The 23,837-nt window shown below is 38.8% G+C and overlaps 1 protein-coding gene across 3 annotated transcripts in view; it reads left to right on the forward strand.

The window, feature by feature from the left end:
• Nucleotides 1-23,592, forward strand: part of CEP55 (centrosomal protein 55) — a 38,058-nt gene extending 14,466 nt beyond the window's left edge. For 2 of the 3 annotated variants that reach the window (XM_027839839.1, XM_027839841.1), the window contains exons 5-9: nt 13,192-13,342; nt 17,940-18,256; nt 19,172-19,243; nt 20,259-20,384; nt 22,516-23,592. In XM_027839839.1, the coding sequence (XP_027695640.1) occupies nt 13,192-13,342; nt 17,940-18,256; nt 19,172-19,243; nt 20,259-20,384; nt 22,516-22,713 (864 nt within the window). In that variant the 3' untranslated portion in view covers nt 22,714-23,592. The remainder of the gene's footprint in view (nt 1-13,191; nt 13,343-17,939; nt 18,257-19,171; nt 19,244-20,258; nt 20,385-22,515) is intronic. The other variant, XM_027839842.1, reaches the window with a different exon arrangement.
• Nucleotides 23,593-23,837: the final 245 nt, after the last annotated feature.

The following is a 23,837-nucleotide window of genomic DNA, read 5'->3' on the forward strand; positions in this document are numbered from 1 at the left end:
ATTTCCCAATATCCTCTCCACCACTCCTAGCCTTCCCTTGTCAGAAAGATAAATGGTTATGCACATCTGACTGATATAATGACCATATATGACAGTATATGCAACAAATATTTGGTACTACCAAATGGCAAGTAAATCCACCACCATCTCACCACCCCACCCCTTACCTTTCCTCACTAAATTCTTAACTGAAAGGAGAGGGGTATTTTTCATCATCTTTAGTTTGGTATAAATAATTTTCTTCAAGTTCAATCCAAGTTGCTTTTTAGTGGGTTTTTTAAAAAAATTATATTATTGTAATTAGGTACATACTCCTGGTTCTAGTTCATTCTGCATCAGCTCATACAAGTCTTTCAGTATTCCTCTGAATTCTTCCTTGTTTAAGCACATGTGTCATTCTATTCCATTTATATGCCACAATTTGTTGAATCATTCAGCAATTGATAGTACCTACTTTCTTTCCAGTTTTTTGCTACCATTAAAGAAAACCCACTGCTTTTAATATTTAGATATATAGGGGACTATCTGTTAAGCACTTGGAATACAAATACAAAAACAAAGAGAGTCTGTACCCTCAAAGAACTTACATCCTAATAAGGAGAGACAATACATAATAGGGCAGCTAGGTAGTACAGCACTATGCCTAGTCCAGCCTCAGACACTTAACTAGCTGTGTGATCCTGGACAAGTCACTTAACCTCTGTTTCAGTTTCCTCATCTGTTAAATGGGGTAGATGCTTAATAATTTTTTATTGTTTGATTGATTATAGCATCTACCTCCCAAGGTTGTTGTAAAGATCAAATGAGATAATCATTATAAAGTGCTTAGCACAGTGCTTGCCACATAGTAAATGTCATATAAATGTTAGCTAGTATTAATTGTTTTAAAAAATTTTATTATAAAGGATTGGTGGTCAGGGATGGGTATTTTGGTTTGGAAAGTTACAGAGATGGTGGAGCAGATCAAGAGTTTAGTGATTTTTCTTCATAATTCTAAATATTTTCCACAATTGTTGGACCAATTCACAGCTCTATCAACAGTACATTAGTGTAACTATCCTCCCATATTCCCTCTCAATATGAGTTTCTTTTTTGTTTTTTAATCATCCTTGCCAAGTTGATGGATGTGAGGAGAAACTTCACAGTTGTTTCAATTTGCATTTCTCTTATACATAACTTGGAGTGGTTTTTTTTTCCCTCATGGTGGTTTGCTGTTCTTCTGAGAATTTTGTTCACATCCTTTGACACTTATCTAGTGCAGAGTTGCTATTAGTCTAATGTGTTTTCATCAATTTCCTATAGATCTTAGATACTGGATTTATATTAGAGAGATTTGATGCAAAGTTTTCCTAAATGCACTCAATAATTTTCTCCTCTTATTTTAATGTCATTGATTTTTGTTCCTGGAAAAGCTTTTTAATTTTGTATATTAGAAATTCTCTTTTGTATGACTCATGAATTTCTGAGACAACTTGTAGGAGTAAAAAATCCCATTTTTTTTCTTACTCTAATGAATCAAAAAAAAATTTTTTTTTGATAATTAGCAAACACACACAGCAGGGTGTTATCTACATTGTTGTCAGGTACTTACCTGAGAAGATGGGGTCTGCTATAGAAATTTGTACATAAAAATTTGGTTTATCCAGATAACTCCATCATATATATTTTGTATTATCTTTTATTCTGCCCAGCATCTCATTACATTCCAGAAGTTTCTTGGTATAGCTTTTTAATTACCTTTTTCTTCCCCCAAAAAACTAGGGTTTTTTTATTATATTGAGAAATTTATTGTTTATCCAGAGTCATCTTTTGGTCTGTTTTGATAGCTATTACTTATTTGTGAGATCATATTGTCCCTCCTTTGCTCTCTAATCTTGCAGTGACCTTGAATAGTAAAAATTGTCTACTCCCACCAAATAGCTATTTGAAGGATTATAGCACTGATCTCTCTTTATTTGAATATCAACAGAAGGATATCAACACATAAATATTTATCTATAATAAAAACACATACATAATTATCTATAATGAAAACCCCACAAAGAAAGTAGAAGAGGAATACACTTCCCATTGTTGGCTATTCACTAACATCATTACTTAGCTATTTAGGCTGCAATTCTTGCCTCTCAAAGTTCCTACGTGATTCCCTTAGATGATTCCCAATACTTTTTTTATTTTGTAAGACTAGGTTAATCCAGGGAAAGCCTTTGGTGTTAATGATTGGTTCTCTAAAGATTCAGCTGTAATATTCTTCGAATGTTGGTAAAACCTGACTCACATAACTAACATCACCTACATGGAGCTAATTCTGTAATCATTACTTACTGTGAAGGGTTGGTGACTTTTTTTTCTCTCTAGGACCCCTAACCTATATAGGGTCCCATAATTCTCTAGCAGCCTGGGGTAGGGGTTTTTGTTTGTTTTGTTTTTTAGCACAAGAAATATAAAACATTTTATTTAGCTGCACTTTTAAACAAAATTCATCAATACATTAAAAAAAATAAATTAATTCTATATTATAGCCACTTAAGAAGAAAAGAAAGACATAAGACATATGAATCTTAGTTTTATCATCTGTGAAGTGAGAAGATAGAGCTCGATCACTCTAAGGTCCCTTTCAGTCCTAATAATTCTTTTAATCTGTGAATCTAAAACTATACAGAAATAAACCAAAGTGAGGAGAAAGAGGTTTTCTACTTTCTAGAATAATACTACCATCTCGTGGCCTCTTAGGATATTGCTTCTCAAGATTTTAAATCATTATGCATTTTGGTAGTCTGTGTGTTACTACCTCAGTGCATCACCCACATGCTTGTTAAAGTTCAGACAAAGGTTCATTTAAGTCTGGAAGTCATTGATTCTCCCCCTCCCCTACCATATAAAGGTATAACTCTGATGTTTCAGTTCATGGAAATGAGCACAACATGCTATTGGTGGTGGACTATTATCTAAAGATGGCCTTAATGCTATGACATCTGAATTGTAACTGCTTCAGTCCTAGTAAGGTTATTGATGCCATAGTGCTAACCCAGGTTTAATCTTCAGACTGAACTGACTGGCTATAGTTACATATTGTACTGCTATGTCAGTGTATCAAATGCTAAATCAAGACAGTCTCCTGGGGCAGCTAGATGGCGCAGTGGATAGAGCACTGGCCCTGGAGTCAGGAGGACCTGAGTTCAAATGTGACCTCAGACACACAGTACTCATTAGCTGTTTGACTCTGGGCAAGTCACTTAACCCCAGTTGCCTCACCAAAAACAAAACAAAACAAAAAAAAAGACAGTCTCCTTTGGTAACACTGGATCTGACTCAGTACTATTACTGACTACTACTTTGGTGGCTATTTAGGCCTAGCATATGTGAACCTGTCGAGACATCGTAGTCGGGAGCCCTTAATACCAAAGTTATCTGAACTTAGCATTTTTGATTATCAGAAGAGGCAGAATGGTATGGTAGAAAAAAGCATTGGATTTGGAGTCTGAGGACTTATGTCCAAATTACTGCTAGTGTAGCCTTGTTCAAATCACTTAATCTCTATGGACATCAGTTTTAGTATCTCTGAAATAAAGGAAATAGGCTAAGTGTTTAAGATCTTTTAACTCTGAATCCTATGATCTTATGACAGCAGTTCTGAAACTATGCAGTAACAACTGTGGCAAAACATTGAGCATTCCATGTAGTGCTAGAGTCGTACATGTCTTTGAATGGCTGATGCATGCCTAAAGCTGGGCTCAGAATTTCTTGGATTAAAAAGAACACAAAGCCAAAGAATCTGCCTCAATGAGTTGTCAGAGAACATGGCAACATGCAAAGAATCCATAGTATTAATTGCCCTGGGTAGCACGTATAAATCCGTGGTCATTCTTCATTGGGAACACTGTAAGAGTTTACATCTGTCTAGGTCAAAAGCACTTACGATCTTATACATGACTTCTACAGTGGAATGATGGTTGGAACTAAATATTTTGATAATTAGGCACCATCCCTCTAGGTGATTGCCAAAAATATTGATTCATTGTTTTATTTATCAGCTGATCTGTTAGCAGTATATACAAGTGATTAAAGATGAGTTCAGTCATCATTTTGTATCTTTTATGTGAAGCTTTTAAGTGAGCACATTTGAGAGGCAGTGTGATATTCTAAGAAGAGACCTTCACTGAGAATCAGGAGTTCCTGATTCTGATCCTTACTATGACATCGACTTAGCCATGAGTCCTTGGTCAGTCACTTAACTTTCCACTCAGTTTCCTCTTCTGTAAAAGGGAGGATTGCACTAGATTATTAGCTCTGGCTTCCCCTCCAGTAGTTATCTCCATCTTACCTACCCTCCTCACCTTCCCAGAGATATGCTTTATGATATAAGTACTGGTACAACTTTATTTCCCATGTGATTTAGCTCACTGAGGGAGTGGCCCACCTATGCTCCAGACCCAATTTAGCTCTGTTGATTTTCACGGAGATATAACATAACATTAAATACCACCCAAAGGTGTTACTTTATGTATTCTTCCGGCCACAATTTAGTCATTCTTCAGTTATGTAGCCTTTTCCTCCTTATGCATTTGTTCATGTGCCTACATGCACATAAATATCCCTTATTAGATGGTCCTTCAACTTTTCCTTATCTTACTTAACTTGTATCGTGGTCTTCTCCAACCTTCATCGGTTTGCAATGGCCCAGTAGACAGGGATCCACGTTTATTTCCTTTTGAAACATCTTGAAATAAAGTTTTTCTGAAATTTTCTGATCCTCAGCTAATTAGCACAAATCTATTATATTTGTTGTACTTACCACTGAAAACTTCATTTGTATGTATTAGGAAATGTGGTTCTAGTTCCATTCCAACATAAAACAGCTATTCATTTATTTTATGCATTAAGATTTGCTTATGTTAAAGTCAGCCAATAAGCATCTATTAAGCACCTACTATATAAAGCGCAAGCACTGTGCTAAACATCAGATAAAGTAATGTCCTATTCTGATGTCTTATGATGTGAGGATGACCCCGGAGCCTTAGGTCCAATGGAACATAAATGCCAGTGAGTCCCACCAAGCTGGAAAAGCTGGGAAGGTCCATACTGATATGGGCCCAGTATGGACTTTTGTGTATTTTGTTTTTCTTCCTTGCTATGCCTATATAATAAAAATGATACTTAAACTAATTTGTAGATTTAGTAATACACTAATCCAAACAATAACAATTTTATAGAATTAAACAAAATATTAAAACTCATTTTTAAGAATAAAGATCTAAAGCAGGCCTGTACAACCTGCAGCCCTGGGTCGCTTAAGGCCCTTGGCAGCTTGCCTCATGCCAAAGGATTTCATGTAGCCCTCGAAAAATGTAGAGGAAAGCATCCTTCATATATGGAGGAAATCCTTTGGCATGAGGCAAGCTGCCAAGGGCCTTAAGTGGCCAGCGGGCTGCAGGTTGTACAGACCTAATTTAGAATCTCAAGGGACAGTGAAAAAAGGCCAATAAGGAAGGAGCATAGCATTACCAGATTTCAAACTATTTTAGAATGATAATTATCAAACTATATAATATTGGTTAAAAATAGTAGGTCAATGAAATAGGGGATGCAAAAGAAGATACCAAACTCCAGTGACTCCCTATTTAACCTGAAGTGCTGGGAAAACAGCAGAGGAGTTTAGCAGAAAATAGTTTAAACCAACATCTTGTATATCACAAAAAGCTCCAAATGAATGTCATGCACACATTTATATGTATGTACCTATAGTGTATATGTATATATGTGTACGCATGTTATGTAATATATATTTGTGTACATATGTGTATACATGTGTATGACATAATTTAAAAATTAAGAACAAAAGACAATACCTTTTACAGTTATGGCTAGGGAGGACAGGACTCTGGTATTAACTGGCAGATCAGTTCCTAGGAAGTATGGGAGTCAGGTCAATTCTCACTCTGTAAGCATAAACTCTCAGCATTGTAAGGGACCCCTATTATTATTTAGTCCAATCTACATCTGAGAAGGAAACCCCTCTGTAACATCCCTAAAAATGTCTGTGTAGCTCCCCCTGCAGACATCCTGTGATGGAAGTTCAACACTACTTGAGGATTTTTATTTTACTTTTGTTCAGCTCTAATTGTTAGGAAGTTTTTCTTTATTTGGAGCCTAAATCTGACTCTATAACTTCCCCCATTGCTCTTACTTCTGCTTTCTGTGTTCAAACCAAACAAGTTCAACCTGTCTTTTATGTGACAGCTTTTCAGATAATAAAAAAAGCATTGCTATTTGTGTCCACCTAAATCTTCTTTTCTCCAAGTTCCTTCATAATTCCCAAAATATGTCTGAACCAAAACTATACCAGATATAGTGTGGCCAAGACAGTACAGCAGAACTCTAACCTCCCTCATTCTGGATACTCTGCTTTTACTAAGGCAGCTTTAGATAGCATTCGCTTTTATGGCTGCCATGTCACCCTATTGACTCACATGGAGCTTGCAGTCCAATAAAACTTTCATACCTTCTTCACACAAACTTTTTTTTTATCATACTGCTTCTATCTAGTGGATTTCTTAACTACAATGTAAGTCTTGTTTTGGGTTTTTTTTTTTCTTGGTTGGGCAATGGGAGTTAAGTGACTTGCCCAGGGTCACACAGCTAGTAAGTGTTATGTATCTGAGGCTGGATTTGAACTCAGGTCCTCCTCAATCCAGAGCTGGTGCTCTAACCACTGCACCACCTAGGTGCCCCCTACAATGTAAGTCTTTATACTTGTTTCTACTAAATTTAAATTTATTAGATTGGGCCCATTATTCTAACATCTTGGATCCTTTAGATTCCCTGTCATTCAACAAATTCAACAAATTAAAAAAAAAATCCAATGCTAATTAGCCAGACTTCCTAGCTTTGTGTCATCTGCAAACTTGACAAGTAATTATATCTTTCTTCAAGTCACTAAAAAAAAAAGTTGAACAGAACAGAGCTAGATGCCAGTGGCACTGCACTATTCCCTCCAACTTGATATAGATCTGATCATCACCACTCTTTGGGTCTGCTCATTCAACCAGTTTCAAATGCATCTAATTACTATCATCCGGTCCCTACCTCTCTATCTCTCCTCCATCTCATGAGAGGCATCATCAGACACTTTGCTGAAATTTAAGCCTGATTTTATTCCCCTGATAATCCTGTTAAAAAGGAAATGAGGAGTTAGTCTGTTGTGACTTGTTCTTAATGAACCTACACTGACTAGTAATCACCATTTACTTTTCTCAGTGCTCACAAACTATCCCTTTAATAATGTGTTCTAGAATTTTTCCAGAACCAAAGTCAAGTATACCAGCTTATATCTGGGGGGGAAAACCACCTTTAATTCTCCTTCTCCTCTTCTCTCCACTCCCTGCCCCCCTGCCCATGTCCCACCGTGTGTTTTTTTTTTGTTGTTGTTGTTTTGGTGAGGAAATCAGGGTTAAGTGACTTGCCCGGGGTCACACAGCTAGTAAGTATCAAATGTCTGAGGCGGGATTTGAACTCAGGTCCTCCTGACTCCAGGGCCGGTGCTCTATCCACTGCGCCACCCAGCTGCCCCTCCACCATGTTTTTATAGAAGTGAAGTCAGGCAGCATGATGTAGTGGCTTGGAGTCAGGAAGACCTGGGTTCAAATGTTCTCTAACAATTATTAACCCTGTGACCCTGGGCAGATCACTTAAGCTCTTTGTGCCACAGAAAAGTCTCTAGGGATTTATTTATTATTGGGTGGGTTGCAATCTATGGTCTGTATTCAAAGAGGAAACTCCCACACTGGGAACTCGTTATACTGACAAAATCACAGATCCTTTTCATTTTCTCATCTCATTGAAATCGGATCTGGAAGGGACAAAGCATTACCAGATCTCAGACTATTGTAAAGTGATAATTATCAAAACTATGTAATATTAGTTAAAAAGAAGAGTAGATCAGTGAAACAAAGTAAGCAAAAAGAAGCTGTCGAACAGCGATCCAGTGACTTCCCCCTTAACATGAAGTGCTAGGAAAACTACAAAACAGTTTAGCATAAAATAGATTTAGATCAAACTTCAAGGATAACCTGGAAGGATAAAAGATATTTTAATACAGTGACAGTCTGAGAGATGTGTATGGAAGGGGAATGAGAGAGCACATTGCTCTGGCTTGATGATGTGTGTGGTGGGGATTATGAATTAATTTATGTGTGCATAAGAAACTCACATGTTTTAGTACCAACTGACAGAGCCACCTCCACCTTTCCAAAGAGTTTTCTCTCTCTCTCAGAGACATTATTCATCTATCAGTAGTACAGCCATTCCCTCCTTCATCCCCGAGTCTGTCCACCCTTTTCCCAAAGTGTGGTGCCCAGGGCACTAGGGTGATTAGAAGCGTCACATTCTTTTCCCAACCACTGACAGAAAAGCCTTTGGAAATTTACAATGTGTATTCTCCCTTGTCTAGGGTTTCTAAGAGTAATAGCAAATATAGATCTACATTTTAATATGATACTGTTCTAAACAATAAGAAAAGCAATTTATCTTTGTATAAACTTTTATTGGTGACGTCAAGATCCACTACTCATTCATCCTCAGATGGTTGATATATTTGTTCCATTTTACAAGATTCTCTTAGCTATTACTATTGTTAAACAGGAGCCTTAAAAAAGATCTCAAATCCACACACCCATATTTGTACATCCCTCTTTGTTTAGTCCACTAATGCCCTTGTTGAATTCATCACACTCTGTTTCCTATAACAGTATTTGTTAAAGCTTGACTATAAATCACATGGTGTAATACAATAAATGTCTTTATATTTTATAAGATTCTGAAAGCCTCAGAGTCATTTTCAATTCCTGTTTTTCCCTTCCCCCATCTAAGGTCTAATGATTCAACTTCAGCAGTGTCTCTTAAATCTGCCTCCTTTCCCACTCTCATTGTTATCCCCTAGTCTGTAGGTCTTGGCAGTTGATTGGATGTAGGGAATGAGGAGTCACTAACCTCCAGGCTAAACTGGATGAATAGTGATGCCAGTAACAGAAATGGAGACGTCAGGAGGAATGGGTTTGGAAGGAAAGGTTAGTTTTGGACATATTGAATATGAGGCATCAGGAAGGAGAAGTGGAGAACTGGAACTTTGGTTAAGAGGTCAGAAAAAGAGATTTGGTAGTACATAGAGCCACTCTAGATGCCATGAGTAGACAATATTTTCAAGAGATACGGCATGTAGAGGGGAGAGGACTGAGGTCAGAACTTTGGGAATAATAACATTTCACATTTCCAAAGAACTTTAAGTTGTGCAAAGCCCTGTCCTCACAACAGCCATTAGGTGGATAGAACAAAGGTGACTTTCCCCATTTTACAGATGAGGAAATTGAATTTCAGAGAAATTAAGAGATTTGCCTTTGATCACAAAGCTAATAAATATCAAGGTGGAATTTGAACTTAGGTGGACCTGACTCTAAGTCAGTCTAGCCACTGTGCCATATGATCACTAAATGACTACATTTGGAGCACGGGAGAAGGAAGAATAGCCATCAGAGGAAGCAGGCAAAGTAGCAGAAGAACCAGGAGAGTGTACTATCACAGAAGTGAAGGAAGGAAACCCATCTGAAAGAGAGAGGTAGTCACAGTGTCAGGTGTTACAGAGGTGTTAACTATGAAGGCAGAGAAAAGGCCATTGGGTTTAGCAATAAAAAGATTATTGGTAACTCAAGAGAGCAGTCTCAATAACACAGGTCGGGGTAGAAGCCAGATTGTCAATAGATAGCAAGGATGTGGATCCAGTGAGTATAGGCTACTTTTCAAGAAGTTTGGTGGTGATGAGGAGAGAATGGAATGATAATTTGAGGAGAGAGCAGGGGGAGAAGAGGTATTTTAGGTTTGGAGGATTTTAGCATGTTTACAGGTAGAGGGAGGGGAGAATGGAAGTAGAGAGGAGAAGATTGAAAATGTAAATACAAAGATCACAGTTGATATAAAGATCATAGTCTTGGCAATGATGAGAGACACTTTTTAGTCAGGAGCGAAGGAAGAGGGCAGGTGAAGGTTTAGGTGAAGAATGAGGGTGCCATGAGTAAAGAGAAGGGAATGGTTGCAAGAGATACTGTGGAAACAGAATTGACAGATTTTTAGAAACTGATTGGATAAGTGGGGAATAGAGAGTGAAGAGGCAAAGATTACCTCAGAGTTTCTAACTTGAGTTCCTATGGAGAAGATAGTACTAACAAGTTTTGAGAGTTGCTTTGGGGGAAATAAGATGAGTCTGGTTTGAGACATGTTGAGAGTGAAATGCCAGTGGAACAACAAGAGGAAAAGGTCTAGTAGGTAGTTGAGATGCAAGACTCGAGGTCAGGGTGGGTTAGGGATGGATAAATGGATTTGGGAGTCATCTGAACCCATAGGAGTGGATGAGATCACCAAAGGAAAGTGAGTAGAAAGAGAAGAGGATCGAGGACAAAGCCTTGGAAAACACTCTTGGTGGGATGGTGGGAGGTGGCTGAGGAACTAGGGTAAGGACCCATAAAGGTTCAGTCACATTGGTAGGAGGTGAACCAGGAGAGATCAGTGACCTGGAAGCCCATACAGGAGAGAGGGACCAGGAAGTGTCAAGAGCTGCATTGAGGTCAAGGAGAATGAAGACCAAGAAAAGACCATAGGATCTACCTCACTGGCAGCCTTTGAGAGAGTAGTTCCAACAGAGTAGTAGATGTGAAGCCAGATTACAGCGTGAAAAAGAGGCAATGAGGTTCTGGCCATTTAGTAGTGGAAGGTTGGAGTGAGCTGACTGAGTGAAAGGGCACTTACCTTGTCCCACACATTGTGCTAAGCACTGGGGATACAGATACAAAAGTGAGACATTACGGTCTGAAAAGGGAAGATATTACACATGGGAAACGGTGGCCAAGGACGAACATTTTTGATTTAAAAAATCACAGAGATGATAAGTGGAGCCATGGAGGAGTTGGTTGAAATACTTTCTAATAGATTACAGAATTATTGATATAAAGCTGGAGGGACCTTGGAAGCTATCTATCTCAGCACCCTGATTTTGCAAGTCAGGAACCTGAGGCCCGGAGAGGTCAAGGGACTTGTCTGAGGTCACACAGGTAGTGAGTGATAGAGGCAGGATTTGAACCCAATTTCTGATTTAATTTCTAGTGATCTTCTCCCCTATACCATATTGCTTCTCTTGAGTAATGGCAGTAGTGATTTAATTATGGTTCTAGGGGTGGAGGACAGCTAGGTGACACAGTGATTAGAATACTTGGCCTGGAGTCAGGAAGATCTGAATTCAAATCTGGCCTCAGACACTTAGCAGCTGTGTGATCTTGGGCAAGTCACTTAATCCTGCTTGCCTCAGTTCCTCATCTGTAAAATGATTTGGAGAAGGAAATGGCAAAGCACTCCAGTGTCCTTGCCAAGAAAACCCCAAATGGAGCCATCAAGAGTTGGACATTCCTGAAATGACTAAGCAACAACAACTAGGGGTGGAAAATGGAAGGGAGACAGGAAGGCAAATGGCAAGAAGATGACCAGGGTTAAATGTGAAGCATAGGTGGAGCAGGCTGTGTTTGCAAAGCCATGTTCCAGTTAAAACATGGTTACAAATTGTCAGAAGATCTTGAGTGTGTATGAGTAGGCAGGAGAAAAGAATGCAATGTCTTCAGGAAAAACAAAACAAACAAAAAAACTATGTTTCATGAGGACCACAAGTTGGAAAGACTACGAGAGGATGTATGGGATGAAGGAGAATTTTTAAACAATCCATCCAGATTTACAAAGGTTACTAGGAAAGGGAAGGGAGGGAAAGAAGAGGCTAGCATCAGGGGCCTGGCTCAGGCCAGACCCCACAGAGATGAGAATGTGGGCAGGGACAGTGAATAGAGGGGTTTTTCAACAGTGACTGTGAATCACAGGGTGTTATGTACACATTTGGATTCACACTAATTTCAGACATCGCCAAGCTCCAAGTCCACTGGGGTGTCTTCTCTCCCCACCCCCAGAATTTCCTTACCCTGACCTTTCACCCCACCTCCCCACATGAAAGGAACTAAAAACAGTGCAGTTCAGATATAACATCTGCCGGACTCGGCTTATTGTTCGTTTAATACTGATAACGCTGCCTGGGAGAGCACCTGGACCCCGAGCCTTAAAGATTCAGTGGGAAATCACTTCCCCTATCCCCTCACAAGGTGAACCCCAAAAGGTGCTGTGTGGGCTCCGTGACACATTCTGAACCTGACCGTGATGCACTCCCAACTGCATAGAGCTTTCTGGAGGGCCAGGTGCCAGATCTTACCAGCACTTTCTCTGCTTTAGTACAGTAGAATGGTTGGTTTTTAATCAGTAAACTGTTACTAAGGAAATTATAATGCTAATGCATGCCTTAGATTATCGTAATACAGTCAGCCCTTTTTTTTATCTGTGTGGTTTATTCACTTGTAGTAATTTCTGCAATTCTCCCTGGTAAATTTTCATTTCTGGTCTGTCTTCTTCGAATTACCTGACACATTAAGCCACCTTACCTAGCAGTCACTTGGTGTTTCCTCAGTAAATGCAATCATATTTTAATATTAGCAAAGCAAAATATAATTATTTGTTAAAACTTTCAAAAAATGCCCTCACATATAGTGAATTTTCTGGTATGTTGAATTATGGTGCTTTTCTCCTTGGTTTGAACAATGTAGACGTGAATGTATTATAATTCATCTCTTTTATGAAACTAATAGTCTTTGTCTCCCTTCACATTTGACTATATAACCCTTACACTTATTAGTTTGTACAGTGACTAATACATTTCAGTTACTTATGCAAACTCAAGGTCTAAGGTATAAACCAAAATTTGTCAGAGTTGTCGACATTTTCAATTCAGGGACACTCTCATTTAACTATAGCAACCACAGGTATGTGGAAATGTACCTAAGTAAATGTGGTTTTCTGTTCTAAACCTGAATATTTTTACAAACCACCTCCCTGCCACATGGGCCGAACAGGAGGCAAAGTAGTTGGGGGAGCAAGCACTTACATAAATAATCCTTTAAGGTTTGCAAAGCATTGTAAATAGGTTTTCTTATTTGATCAAATTAAGTTCTCTTCTATGCCAAGGGCTTTCTTCTGGTTTTTGCAAATAATGTCTGGGCCCCTTTGTTTTTGACTTTTTCTATTTCAATTATTTATTTTGTTTTCCATCTTCACTCAAAGGCTCTGGAGAAGAATCAGCAGTGGCTTGTATATGATCAGCAGCGAGAGGCCTATGTGATGGGCCTTAGGGCAAAAATCTCTGAATTGGAACGGCAGTTAGAAGCAGCTGCTCATTCACCGCAACAGCAGTCAAAAAGGAGTGACTCAGAAGGTCAGGCTGTTACAAAAGATTTCTGTTAGAATAAGCTCTCCAAAATCATTTGTCAAATAGAATGTATCTTATATAGAGAATGTATAGAATTGTATAAAATGTATGTTAGAACTAAGCAACTAGGAGCAATTTACCAACCCCCACATTAGTAATTCCAGCTCACCCTAATCCTTTGGATTTCCTAAATATTAACTTAAAAAGAAAGTCATGGAGCAAAGATTTAGTTACCTACAACTTTGGATTAACAATAGCTGATGGGTTTGCAAAGTGCTTGCTATATTTACAGATTATTTCATTTGAGCCTCAGAACAGTCCTGTAAAGTATGCAATACAGAGTGCTTCCATTATAGAGGTATGGAAACTGAAACACAGAGAAAGGTTAATTAGCTTTCCCATGGTCACATGGCAAGTGTCAGAGGCAGGATTTGAACCTAGGATTTTCTGAGGCCAAGTCTATCACTCTTTTCCTAATACCACATTGCTTCTCAGCATTCCTCCAGCCTTTCTACCAATCCATGATTCTTTATTCCTTCAGAATTCTCTTTTGGAAGCTTTCTCTGATTCCCCACTTATATGTACCGAGTGTTTTTTGTAGGAGAGTAAGCTTAGTGGTGTGATAATTGGGGGAGGAAACAAACAGGCACAGCCATACTTTGACCAGATATCATTTGCTTTTACTTATAAGTATTAAGGGTTATTGTTGTTTCTCTCATTTCTTGAGGCCTGTTTGCTCTCAGGGGGTTTTTTGTGTCCAATAGTCATTATTGATTTGACTTAGTATTAAAGAAACTAACTGCTCATGAATTTTAGACTACCTTACTACAATTGGAAGTGAAGGACTGGGAAAAGCAAGGTGCCATTATAAGCCCATGTGAAGATCCCTGGACCCATAACCCGGGAAAAGCCTGGGGAGAGGCCTTTCCTCCTCCGCCAAAAATACTCAGGAGCTCAGATGTTCTGAGAGTCTCTGGCTGACAGATGCTTCCAGGGGCTGAGAACTGGGGTGATGCCATGGCTGTACTTGGCTCGGGGGGATATAGTCCTTTCTCCTTGGGCAAAGAGTTACCCTACTTGATATAGCATTTAAGATGAGATGACGTAATCCTGCTGTGTCAAGCTCCTGACAGGAAACTGGCAAGATAAAAGTGAATGGAGCAATGACTAATTCCTGCTTCCAGCTCAGAAAGCAGCTCAGGCTGAGGGAGAGCTGGGCTGCACTGGAAGAGGAGAGTTAAAAATGACTTTCCTTTCCCCATCCCCAAGTCTGATGTCATGTGAGTATTCAGGTAAGGGAGAAGGCTGAGTGTTGTGGTAGTGAGGGAGGATGCAGTGAAGAGAAACAGCTCTGGTCCCCTTAGTGCCCCAGATTCAGTACACGTGGATTAAGCTCTCCCAGTGTGCTGGGCGTTGTGCTGAGCAATGGGCATACAAAGGAAAATGAAAGTCTGCCCCCGAGGATCTGATTCTAAGAATGTGAGAATGGCAGGGACCTTGAAGGTCAACAAGGCCAATTCCCTCATTTTACAGAGGAGGAAACTGAGGCCCAAAGAAGTCAGGTGACTTGCCCAAGAGTACTGAGTAAACGTCAGATGAGATTCAAACTTGGGCGTTCCTGACTCTAAGGCCAGTACTTTATCCACCACACCACACTTCCACCTTTGGAGCTGCCAGAGGGGAGCAGCATGAATACCCACACTGTCAGCTACCTGTATGGTTTGTACAGTAACTTCAGAAGGCTGCAGAAAGATGGAGCAAGAGCTATCCTAAGCATACTAAATAGAAGATGTGCAAGGGTGTTTCACACTGTGTGTGGAGGGATGGCCTGTTGGACCTTGGCAAGAATTATGCACTAACCTTCTACTAACAAGGCTATTTCCAGTTAGATGCAGAAAGTAGATCTAATTATTAAGTTGTTGTTCAGCAGCCCCCACCCAGCATTCAAACCAGACAGGAGCGTTTGGTTATTAGTTGAGGAGAGCTTTGGCATTTGTACTTTGTATAGTTTCTGTTCCAAATTCACATTTGAAACAAAGTTGATAGGATTGAAAGAGGTCAAAGGATTCTAGAAGCTATTTCTTCATTCCAGTAAAAATGGGAGCCATAAAAATTGATAGACAGTAATGCCAGATGAACCATGCCTTTGGAATGGAAATCTACTTTACCATCGCAAAAACAATCCATTTACTATTATAGGACCTTAGGTTTAGAGTTGGAAGAGAGGACTTTAGAAGCCATCAAGTCCATCCCCCTCATTTTACAGATGAAGAAACTGAGGCCAAAAGAGGTTAAAGTGACTTGCTCCAGGTTACACAGACAGTAAGAGACAGAGGTATGCTTTCAACCTAGAGGCACTTCTTGATGAGTCGATATAAAGATAAGCTAATTCATCTGACAGATTGGTACTATACAACAGGAAGTAGCAGATTCTGGGTTCCTTAAAGTTATGATTTTGCCCAAGATGGGCCTTTACAAATAAGAGAGATTAATCGGCTTAACTGCACATGTTGATTCCATTTTAATGAAATGTGTTGCCCTGCCATTAAGAATCAGTTCATTATAAACCTTAAAAAGTTCCATGCACTAAATATTTTTTGCTCTAATGGCACTGTGAATTGGAAGTTAACGTTGCATCTAGTAAGTTCACAACCCCTCAGCACCATTTTTAATAGTATTTTTCCCAATTACATGTCAAAACAATTTTTAGCATTCATTTTTATAAGATTTTGAGTTCCAAATTTTTCTTTCTCCCTCCCCGCCCCCTCTTCCTAAAATGGTAGACAATTTGATATTGGTTATACATGTCAGCACCATTTTTCAATGATGCATTGTTTGTGCTTTTGAAATATGAAGTCTCCAGACGGCAGCCATGGCAGAGACATGAAAATACAGTTTGTTTTAGTATGCTTATTTATGCATTTTGGTAGCCCTCCAGATAGAGAATGGGAAATCAACTAATTTAGATCACTAAAAGTACTTTGTTTTTGCTCATTATAAACATGTACATTTCCTCTAACCAAAACCTAGCTCTTCACTCCTGCAGAGTCACAGGGGCCTTGAGAGATGATCTAGTTTATCTCTCTCTGCCTTTTGCTTCCAGTAAGTTTATTAACCTTGACTTATCTTTAAAAAACAAAACAAAACATTATTTTTCCTCACCAATTAGAGTTGGAGCAGTTTGATTCTGGCTAGAGGGAAACTCCCATGTTAAATTTTAATTCCTCCTGGCCTTCTCAGATTTTAACCCCCCCCCCCATATTTCCATTTTATGCATATAAATTTTAAAAAAACTATCATAAAAGTAATCTTTCCATAGGCCTCCCCATAGAGTCATAGGATTTGAAAACCAAAAAGGACCTCAACCACCTAGTGTAAAGTTCTATCCCTGACCTTGCTGTGGAGCCATGGAAAAGTCATTCATTTCTCTGAACTTCACTGTCATTATCTGTAAAATAGGAAGAACAAAGCCTATACTACCTATTTTACAGGGCTTTTGTGAGGAAAGCACTTTGTAAACCTTAATTCACTATATAAAATGTGAGTTATATTATTTTTCTGCAATTAAGGCTTAGAACATTTTTTGTAAAAATGTACCAAATTGGTTACTTTTTAATAGAGTTCTAGCAAAGGCTAGATGACCGTGTGGTGGTTGTTCAATCTTTTCTCGGTTGTGTCCGACTCTATGAATCCATTTGGGGTTTTCTTGGCAAAGATACTATAGTGGTTTGCCATTTCCTTCTCCAGCTCATTTGAGGAAATTGAGGCAAACAGAGTTAAATGACTTGCTCAGAGTCACAGCTAGTCTGAGGCCAGATTTGAACTCAGGAAGATGAATCTTCTTGACTCCACGCCTGGCACTCTATGCACTATGGCGTTACCTAGCTGCCCTCTGAGATAACTATTTATTGGATACATTATAAAGGAGACTCATAACCAGGTACAGGTTGGAAATAGAAGACCTCTGAGCTCCCTTCCAGCTCTGAAATTCTGTGAATTCAAGGAAATTTGCTTTTACAGAAGTAGTAAAGTATATAAATGAGTCTTTCAGGTTTTTCTATGGTCATTATTTATTCTTATATACTCACAAGAGATTTAGAGTACAGAAATTCCTGGTGAAATTAACTGTAAATAAATAACTTAGAAAAGATAACTCAATAGAACAAAACACTCTTCAAAATGTTAGTAGCCCCCAAAAGGCAGCAAACCCTTACTTAAATAAAGCACTAATCTTAATCAAATTGGCACAGAAAACTGATCAACACAAGCTTATTTTTCAATTTTCAGATTTCAAATGGAATTACTTAAGATGGAGATAGCAGTATAGAAGAATGTCTAAAGAGAAATCCTCTCTTTAAATGATGTGACCCTGTCATACTTGGATCTAATCCTAAGGGAACATAATATTTTAAATAAAAGTTTGCTGTCTTTTCAAATGTGATTTTAATTCCATATAGGGTCTGAGAACTTGTGGAAATAAGCTCCATAGTTGTAATAGAAGTCAGTGGGAAAATGTGAATTGTAGAGATTTGCTTTCCAGCCAACATTTGGGGACCAAATTTCTTGGCTAAAATGAGGTGTTACTTACTGTCCCTTGCATTAGGCTGTCTTCAAGAAGAGAGGCAAAACCACTCTGACCATCTCTGGATGATGAATGTCCAAAAGGACCTGGAGGCTGAACGACAAACTGTAACCCATCTGAGTTTTGAACTTGATGAATTCCGAAGGAAATATGAAGAAGCCAAGAAAGAAAATGTAGATTTAAATAACCTGTTGTCTTCTCTAAGAGAGGCTGAGGTACAACATATGGAAGATAACAGGTACAAAACAGGGAAAATACAGAAACTAAAGAAAGAGAATGAAATTGCCAGAGAGAAACTTGAAGAAGAAAAAAAAAGGTCTGAAGATCTGTTATCTCAGGTGAGCCCTCTGTGGTTTTTCTAGCACGCTTCCAGTTAGATTCCGTGACCGTCACATTGTTCGTGTCTCATCAGCATTTGTCTGACTCCGTTATTCCCAAACTGTGCTAGATCATTTAGTAGAGTGAGGGTGTTCGTGAGTGGGACGCACTTCTCAGCATTATCTTTCTTGCAGTGAGGTTCACTAAAAATATAAAACAGACTGTCAAAAAATCTTCAGAAGAAGTAGATGGGAAGGTGAGTAGCTGTTCAGGGTCTTACCCCTGAACCACAACCAGTCCTTCCTGTTTGGGGGTGTCAGGAGTGGTGGTGTGTGAAAGATCTCCATGATTGTAGCTGAGGGAAGCTAGCTTCCCCTCAGTTCACTTTTTCCAGTCAGCACGCTTCGAGAAGCATTGGCAAAGGTTAGACCCTCCAATAAAAGGAGGGGGGAGAGGGAGAGAAGCTGAAAGGGACCTCAGGGGCCATCTAGTACACATTTTATAGATGAGGAAAGTGAAAGCCAGAAAAGTTAAGGGACTTGCCGAAGGTCACTCAGGGCAAGAGCATCAGGGATAGGATTTGAACTCAGGGCCTCTTTGGATTCAGCCTTCTTTCCCCTTGTAATGCAGCCTCCTGTTGGTGGTAAGTAGTGGTGGTTGCTGCTACAGAATTCAAGAAGCTATTCATCAACTTCCTTCCTATTCTGTGGCTCATTCCCTTCTCCATCCTCCTCATGTCACTCTACCTCATCGTCATCGCCAAATTATAGTCAGAATAGCAGATTAGAATAGCTGCTTCCTTTGGCTACATACACATGACTCTCCAGAGACAAACCAATGAATGCCCTTTGGCTCAAGCATGAATTCAGACACCAACTCCTGGAGATGATGGCAGATTCTGTTGTCATGATGCAGCTCTTCTCTCCCTGTGGTAGGTCCAGTTTCTCTCCACATCTCTGCTAAAGCAACAGAAGGAACACACAAGGGTGGCTTTATTGGAACAACAGGTATTCCTTATAGATTCTTTTTAGCATGAATCCATCACTGAAGATTAAAGATTTCCTTACCTTTGCAATGTCATGTGGACAATTATTACAAAATACATGAGAAATTTTTTGAATTTTTAGGTAGACCATACCAATTGTACACCCCTGGGGCTAGCTTGAGAGAGAGCCCAGGTACCTGTTGAAAAGAGATGTCTTTTGGTAAATTCTGTTAAGCAGTGACCCATAGGAGTAGATGGGGATTTCTGCTCCATCTACTTCATCAATTCCCATCTTGGGAAATTTCCCAAATAGAGCTGCCTTGGAATGGCACAGAGAAGCAAAGGTTTCTACAAATGTTAAAAGCATCTAGTAGGGTAAATATTCCCAGTGTTCAGTTCCTTACTAATTCCAAATCAGGGATAACTTAATAGGAAAAAATACATGACTGTCAAAAGCATGGTTTTTCCTTCTCTTGAAGTTTGAGATAGAAGAAAAAAAGGAACTGAAGTAATTCTCTTCATCCCAAATTCCACGAAGACCAACCAAAAACATTCCTGGCACACAGTAGACACTTAATACAGACTTATTGATTTGGCTTGACCATCCAGCCTTTCTCAAATGACTGGCCCTGACAACCCACATGCCTCTCTGGTCACTTGGAGTTTGTAGGCCTACATAAAAAAAATTTTTTTAAAAAGCAGCTAGGGAGAGAATCGCTTTGGGACTGTTTGTACCCAGTTTTGAAGTAGAGGAACAGAATTAAGCCCACTAGGAAAGAATGGAAGTATTTTTCTCTCCTCATCCCTGCCCCAAGCAGTCAGTCATCGTCCTCCTTGGATTTTCCATAGCCTTCACTAATTGGAATGTAAGTTTTCAGATTCTTCTGAATTAAACTGATTTTTTTTTTACTATTTGTAAAAATAAATTTGCTTATTATTTATCAATTATGTGGCTATACAGCAAGGAAAACTATACTGTAATTATTACTTAAATAATATTTGCATCTCTATAATTATTTGTTTTTGGGGTTTACCAGATCCAGGCTTGTACTATAGATTTTGAAAATGAAAAATTTGATCGCCAGAACATGCAACATCAATTACATAGAGTTCTTAAGGAGCTAAGAAGAGCAAGGGAACAAATAAAACGGCTGGAGCCCATGGTGAGTCTTGAATACTTAAACTAGTATTTCATTTTGAACTGTAATCTCACTCTGTTGGGGTATATTTGTGTATGTGCCGGGTGAGGGGCAGGGAAGGACGAATCTAATCAGGTAAGAGCATGAGCCCAGAGCCCACACTTCAATGCACACAGCTGCCTTTTCTGCTACAATTTAAGACATATTAATATAGAGAAATAGCTTCTCTTCCTACATAGAAAGTGAACAGATTGCCAATATCCAAAACTACGTGCTTTGCACATGACAGAATCCCTTCCCACATGCTTGTACTGGGAGAACCACTTAGTTAGGAGAGAGATTTCAGACCTCCTGTTAGAAACTCAGAATGCATTTGCCTGTTGGAACATTAACATGATGATTAGCTGTGTTGAAATAGTGCTGTTATTATGCTGTCTCAGCTACATTGTGAGTTCAGCAGGTTTTCATGCACTGGACTGGGAACTAGACACCATTTTATTATTTGTTTTTATGGGAAAATGTGTTACGAGTTCCAAACAACCAACTTACAGACTTTTAGAACTCAATCTGTTTATAAGTTGGAGATTATATGTATGGCAATTTACCTTGAAAAAGACCTGAAGTTTGCTGGTAGAAGTGGGAGTCAAAGGGGCTGCAGCTTCTGAGTTATTGTGAAGTAGTTCAGTTCTCTGCGTTCGTGCTGTTTCTCCAGAATGAAACTGAGCATAAGTAAATTCGAAATTCACTTTACCCTCAGATTGTTCCTAATATACCAATCACATGCGAACAAATTCACGTTTTCAAAACAAGTGCTATTGCCGAGTTGACTGTTTTTACTGTAGATGTTTTGTGATTCTAGGTTCACAGAATTTTAGAGCCAGAAGAAGTATTAAGTGTTGGACTTGAAGTCAGAGAAACCTGGGCTTACATCCCTGCTTTTCCATTGACCAGCTGTTTGACCTTGGGCAAGTCACTTGCCTCTTGAGAGCTTAGTTTGCTCAGTTCTAAAATGAGGAGATTGGATGAAATGACCAAAGGTCCCATTCTATGTCTGGATCCTCCTCAGAGAGGGAAAATTATTTGCCCAAAGTCAGTTAGTAGGTAGTGGAGCCAGGGTATTGATTTCATTTGTTCAGCACACATTTTATTAAGCACCTAGCATGTACAGAACATTATCCTAGATGGTGAGAATGAAAAAAAAAAAAGAATCTAGATAGTCTTAACTTTTTTTGAATGAAATATTGTATGATATTCTCATAATATGAAGACTACAGCCCACAGCCATGACAGATTGTCTTGGTGCTCCCGTTTATGCATTTTGATAGTAGGTAGGAAATTGGGAGTCATAATCTAGATCACTAAAAGCACTTTAGTTTCTCCCTAGCTGTAACTTTGTAAATTTTCCACAGCCAAAATCTAGTTTTGCAGAATCATAAGGCCTTGCAAGAGTACCTAGTCTCTATGCCTTTCCCACTCTCTCAGTGCTCTTCCTCTTTACCCCAATTTCTGGTACAGCACTGATTTTAACATTTTATTTTAAAAAGGAAATGGATTGCTTTTCTGTGCACAACCAGGTGCTTTTTAAAATTCAGTAATGTCTTAGGTCGTCTGCCAGTCATTCTCTGTACTTCTTTTTGTATCTGTCCCATCCATCATCTTCACAGAGTGTCTTAAGCATTGGTTCAGAGTTTAAGGCTTACAGAGTCCTGTAAACTCTTCAGGGGAAATGATAAAAGGACAGGGTTTTAGTTTTACAAGTGCTCTGTGCACACTCAGTATAACCTCTTATAAATTTACCCATTGATTTTCATTGTGTACTCTCTTGCTGGATCTGTATTTCCTCTTCTCACAAACTAATTAGCTTTGCAAATTAGCATTCGTCTACAGACCCTGGCTTGAGGGGGTGGGAGGGGGGAGGGATTTTTTATGGCTAAGAATTTTAATTAAAATGAAAATGATATCCAACCCCAGTCCTTATTGGGTGATTGGTGTTCCCCTGCTACCAGGGAATCCTTACTATGGTGCTGTGAAGGGGAGGGGGTAGAGGTTCACAAGAAAATCCATCTTCAAGAGTAAAGGTGATTACTGATGGCTGTAAGCCCACCTGTCATTATATCTTTATGCACTGTAGTTTCAGATGAAATCTCTTTTTCAGAAACAAGTCCAGGAGTACGTCCACATAGAGCGGTCTGACCGTTTCCCAGGAGATCATGAGGAGAAGTTAAAAACGGATTCACCAAAGCGCTCTAATCTGTTGGATGAGAGCTTCTTAGAGTGTCCCAAATGTAAAACGCAGTACCCAACGAGTCAGCACAGAGAATTATTAGCTCATATTGATATCTGCGAAAACTAGCCAGGTAATACTTGTATTTATGCGTCAGAGAGCCGATACTGTATCTTACGTTAGCTTGTGGACATTTTGAATTCACATTTCATTTAAAACTGTAGAAGACGCTGTCTGCCTGCCTTTCAGATTCCAGCTGATGGAGTCGATCATTGTACTTATCTGGCTACTTTCTAATTTCCATTGCAGTGATATTTCCCAGATTCATGTGTCATCTAGGCATGTTAAAGATAATAGAATTTTCTGAATATATATATTGAGACTACTGACATTTTCTACTATAAAATATTCACTTGGGAAATGGAAATGCATAGGGAGTTCAGATTATTTTTAGTGCTCACACACCAAATATTTTATGTTCAATGGTGCAATAAAGTAAACACTGGCAAGAACTTTTGTAGAAAGTCAGTAACAGTTATAGAGGAATGTTTTATCTTTTGGTCTAAGCACTTATAAAACTAGAATACTGGTTTGCAAACACTGGTTTGCATGTCCTTTAAAAAAACTGCAGTTGTGTTTGTCATTATTTTTATTATATTATCAGCATAGTATAGGAAAAGTATGAAGTGACGTGTTTTTGCTGCTTGTTGATGTGTCTCCTGTATCAGCCATGTTCAGAGTGTAAAACAGAGACTGCCTGTGCAGACCACAGTAACTGAGAAGCAGCTGCACGTGGTGTTTACTTTCATATTTACTGGAAAGGTATTTCATCAGACTTTCCATAGCATATGCTGGTCCACTGAAAAATTAAAGCTCATTCTGCCAAAAGCATCTAGGCCTCTCATTGGAACCAGAAACATTTTAAAATTTTTCTTGGCATTTCTATATTCTACAACTTAAATCTGGAAAATGTAAATATAGGGTAACTTTTCAGAATAAATTTTTTTATGTGCTTTTAAGTTTTTTTTTGTTTTCTAAAATTCTTGACACTGGGTTGTTATTTGTAATAATATAAAAGAGAAAATAAAATAATTTTAATGAGTTTCAATGTGCACAGTATACATATAGAAGTAGATTACTAAAAAATATTTGTACCCTTCTTACTACTGAAATAAATGGAGATGGCTTACAGATCAAAACACAGCAAAAAGTAAAACATTTTAATACTCAGACAGTAGAGATCATACAGAGAA

This window comes from Vombatus ursinus, unplaced genomic scaffold, assembly GCF_900497805.2.
Source record: "Vombatus ursinus unplaced genomic scaffold, bare-nosed wombat genome assembly UNPS02014833.1, whole genome shotgun sequence".
Taxonomy (NCBI): Eukaryota; Metazoa; Chordata; class Mammalia; order Diprotodontia; family Vombatidae; genus Vombatus; species Vombatus ursinus.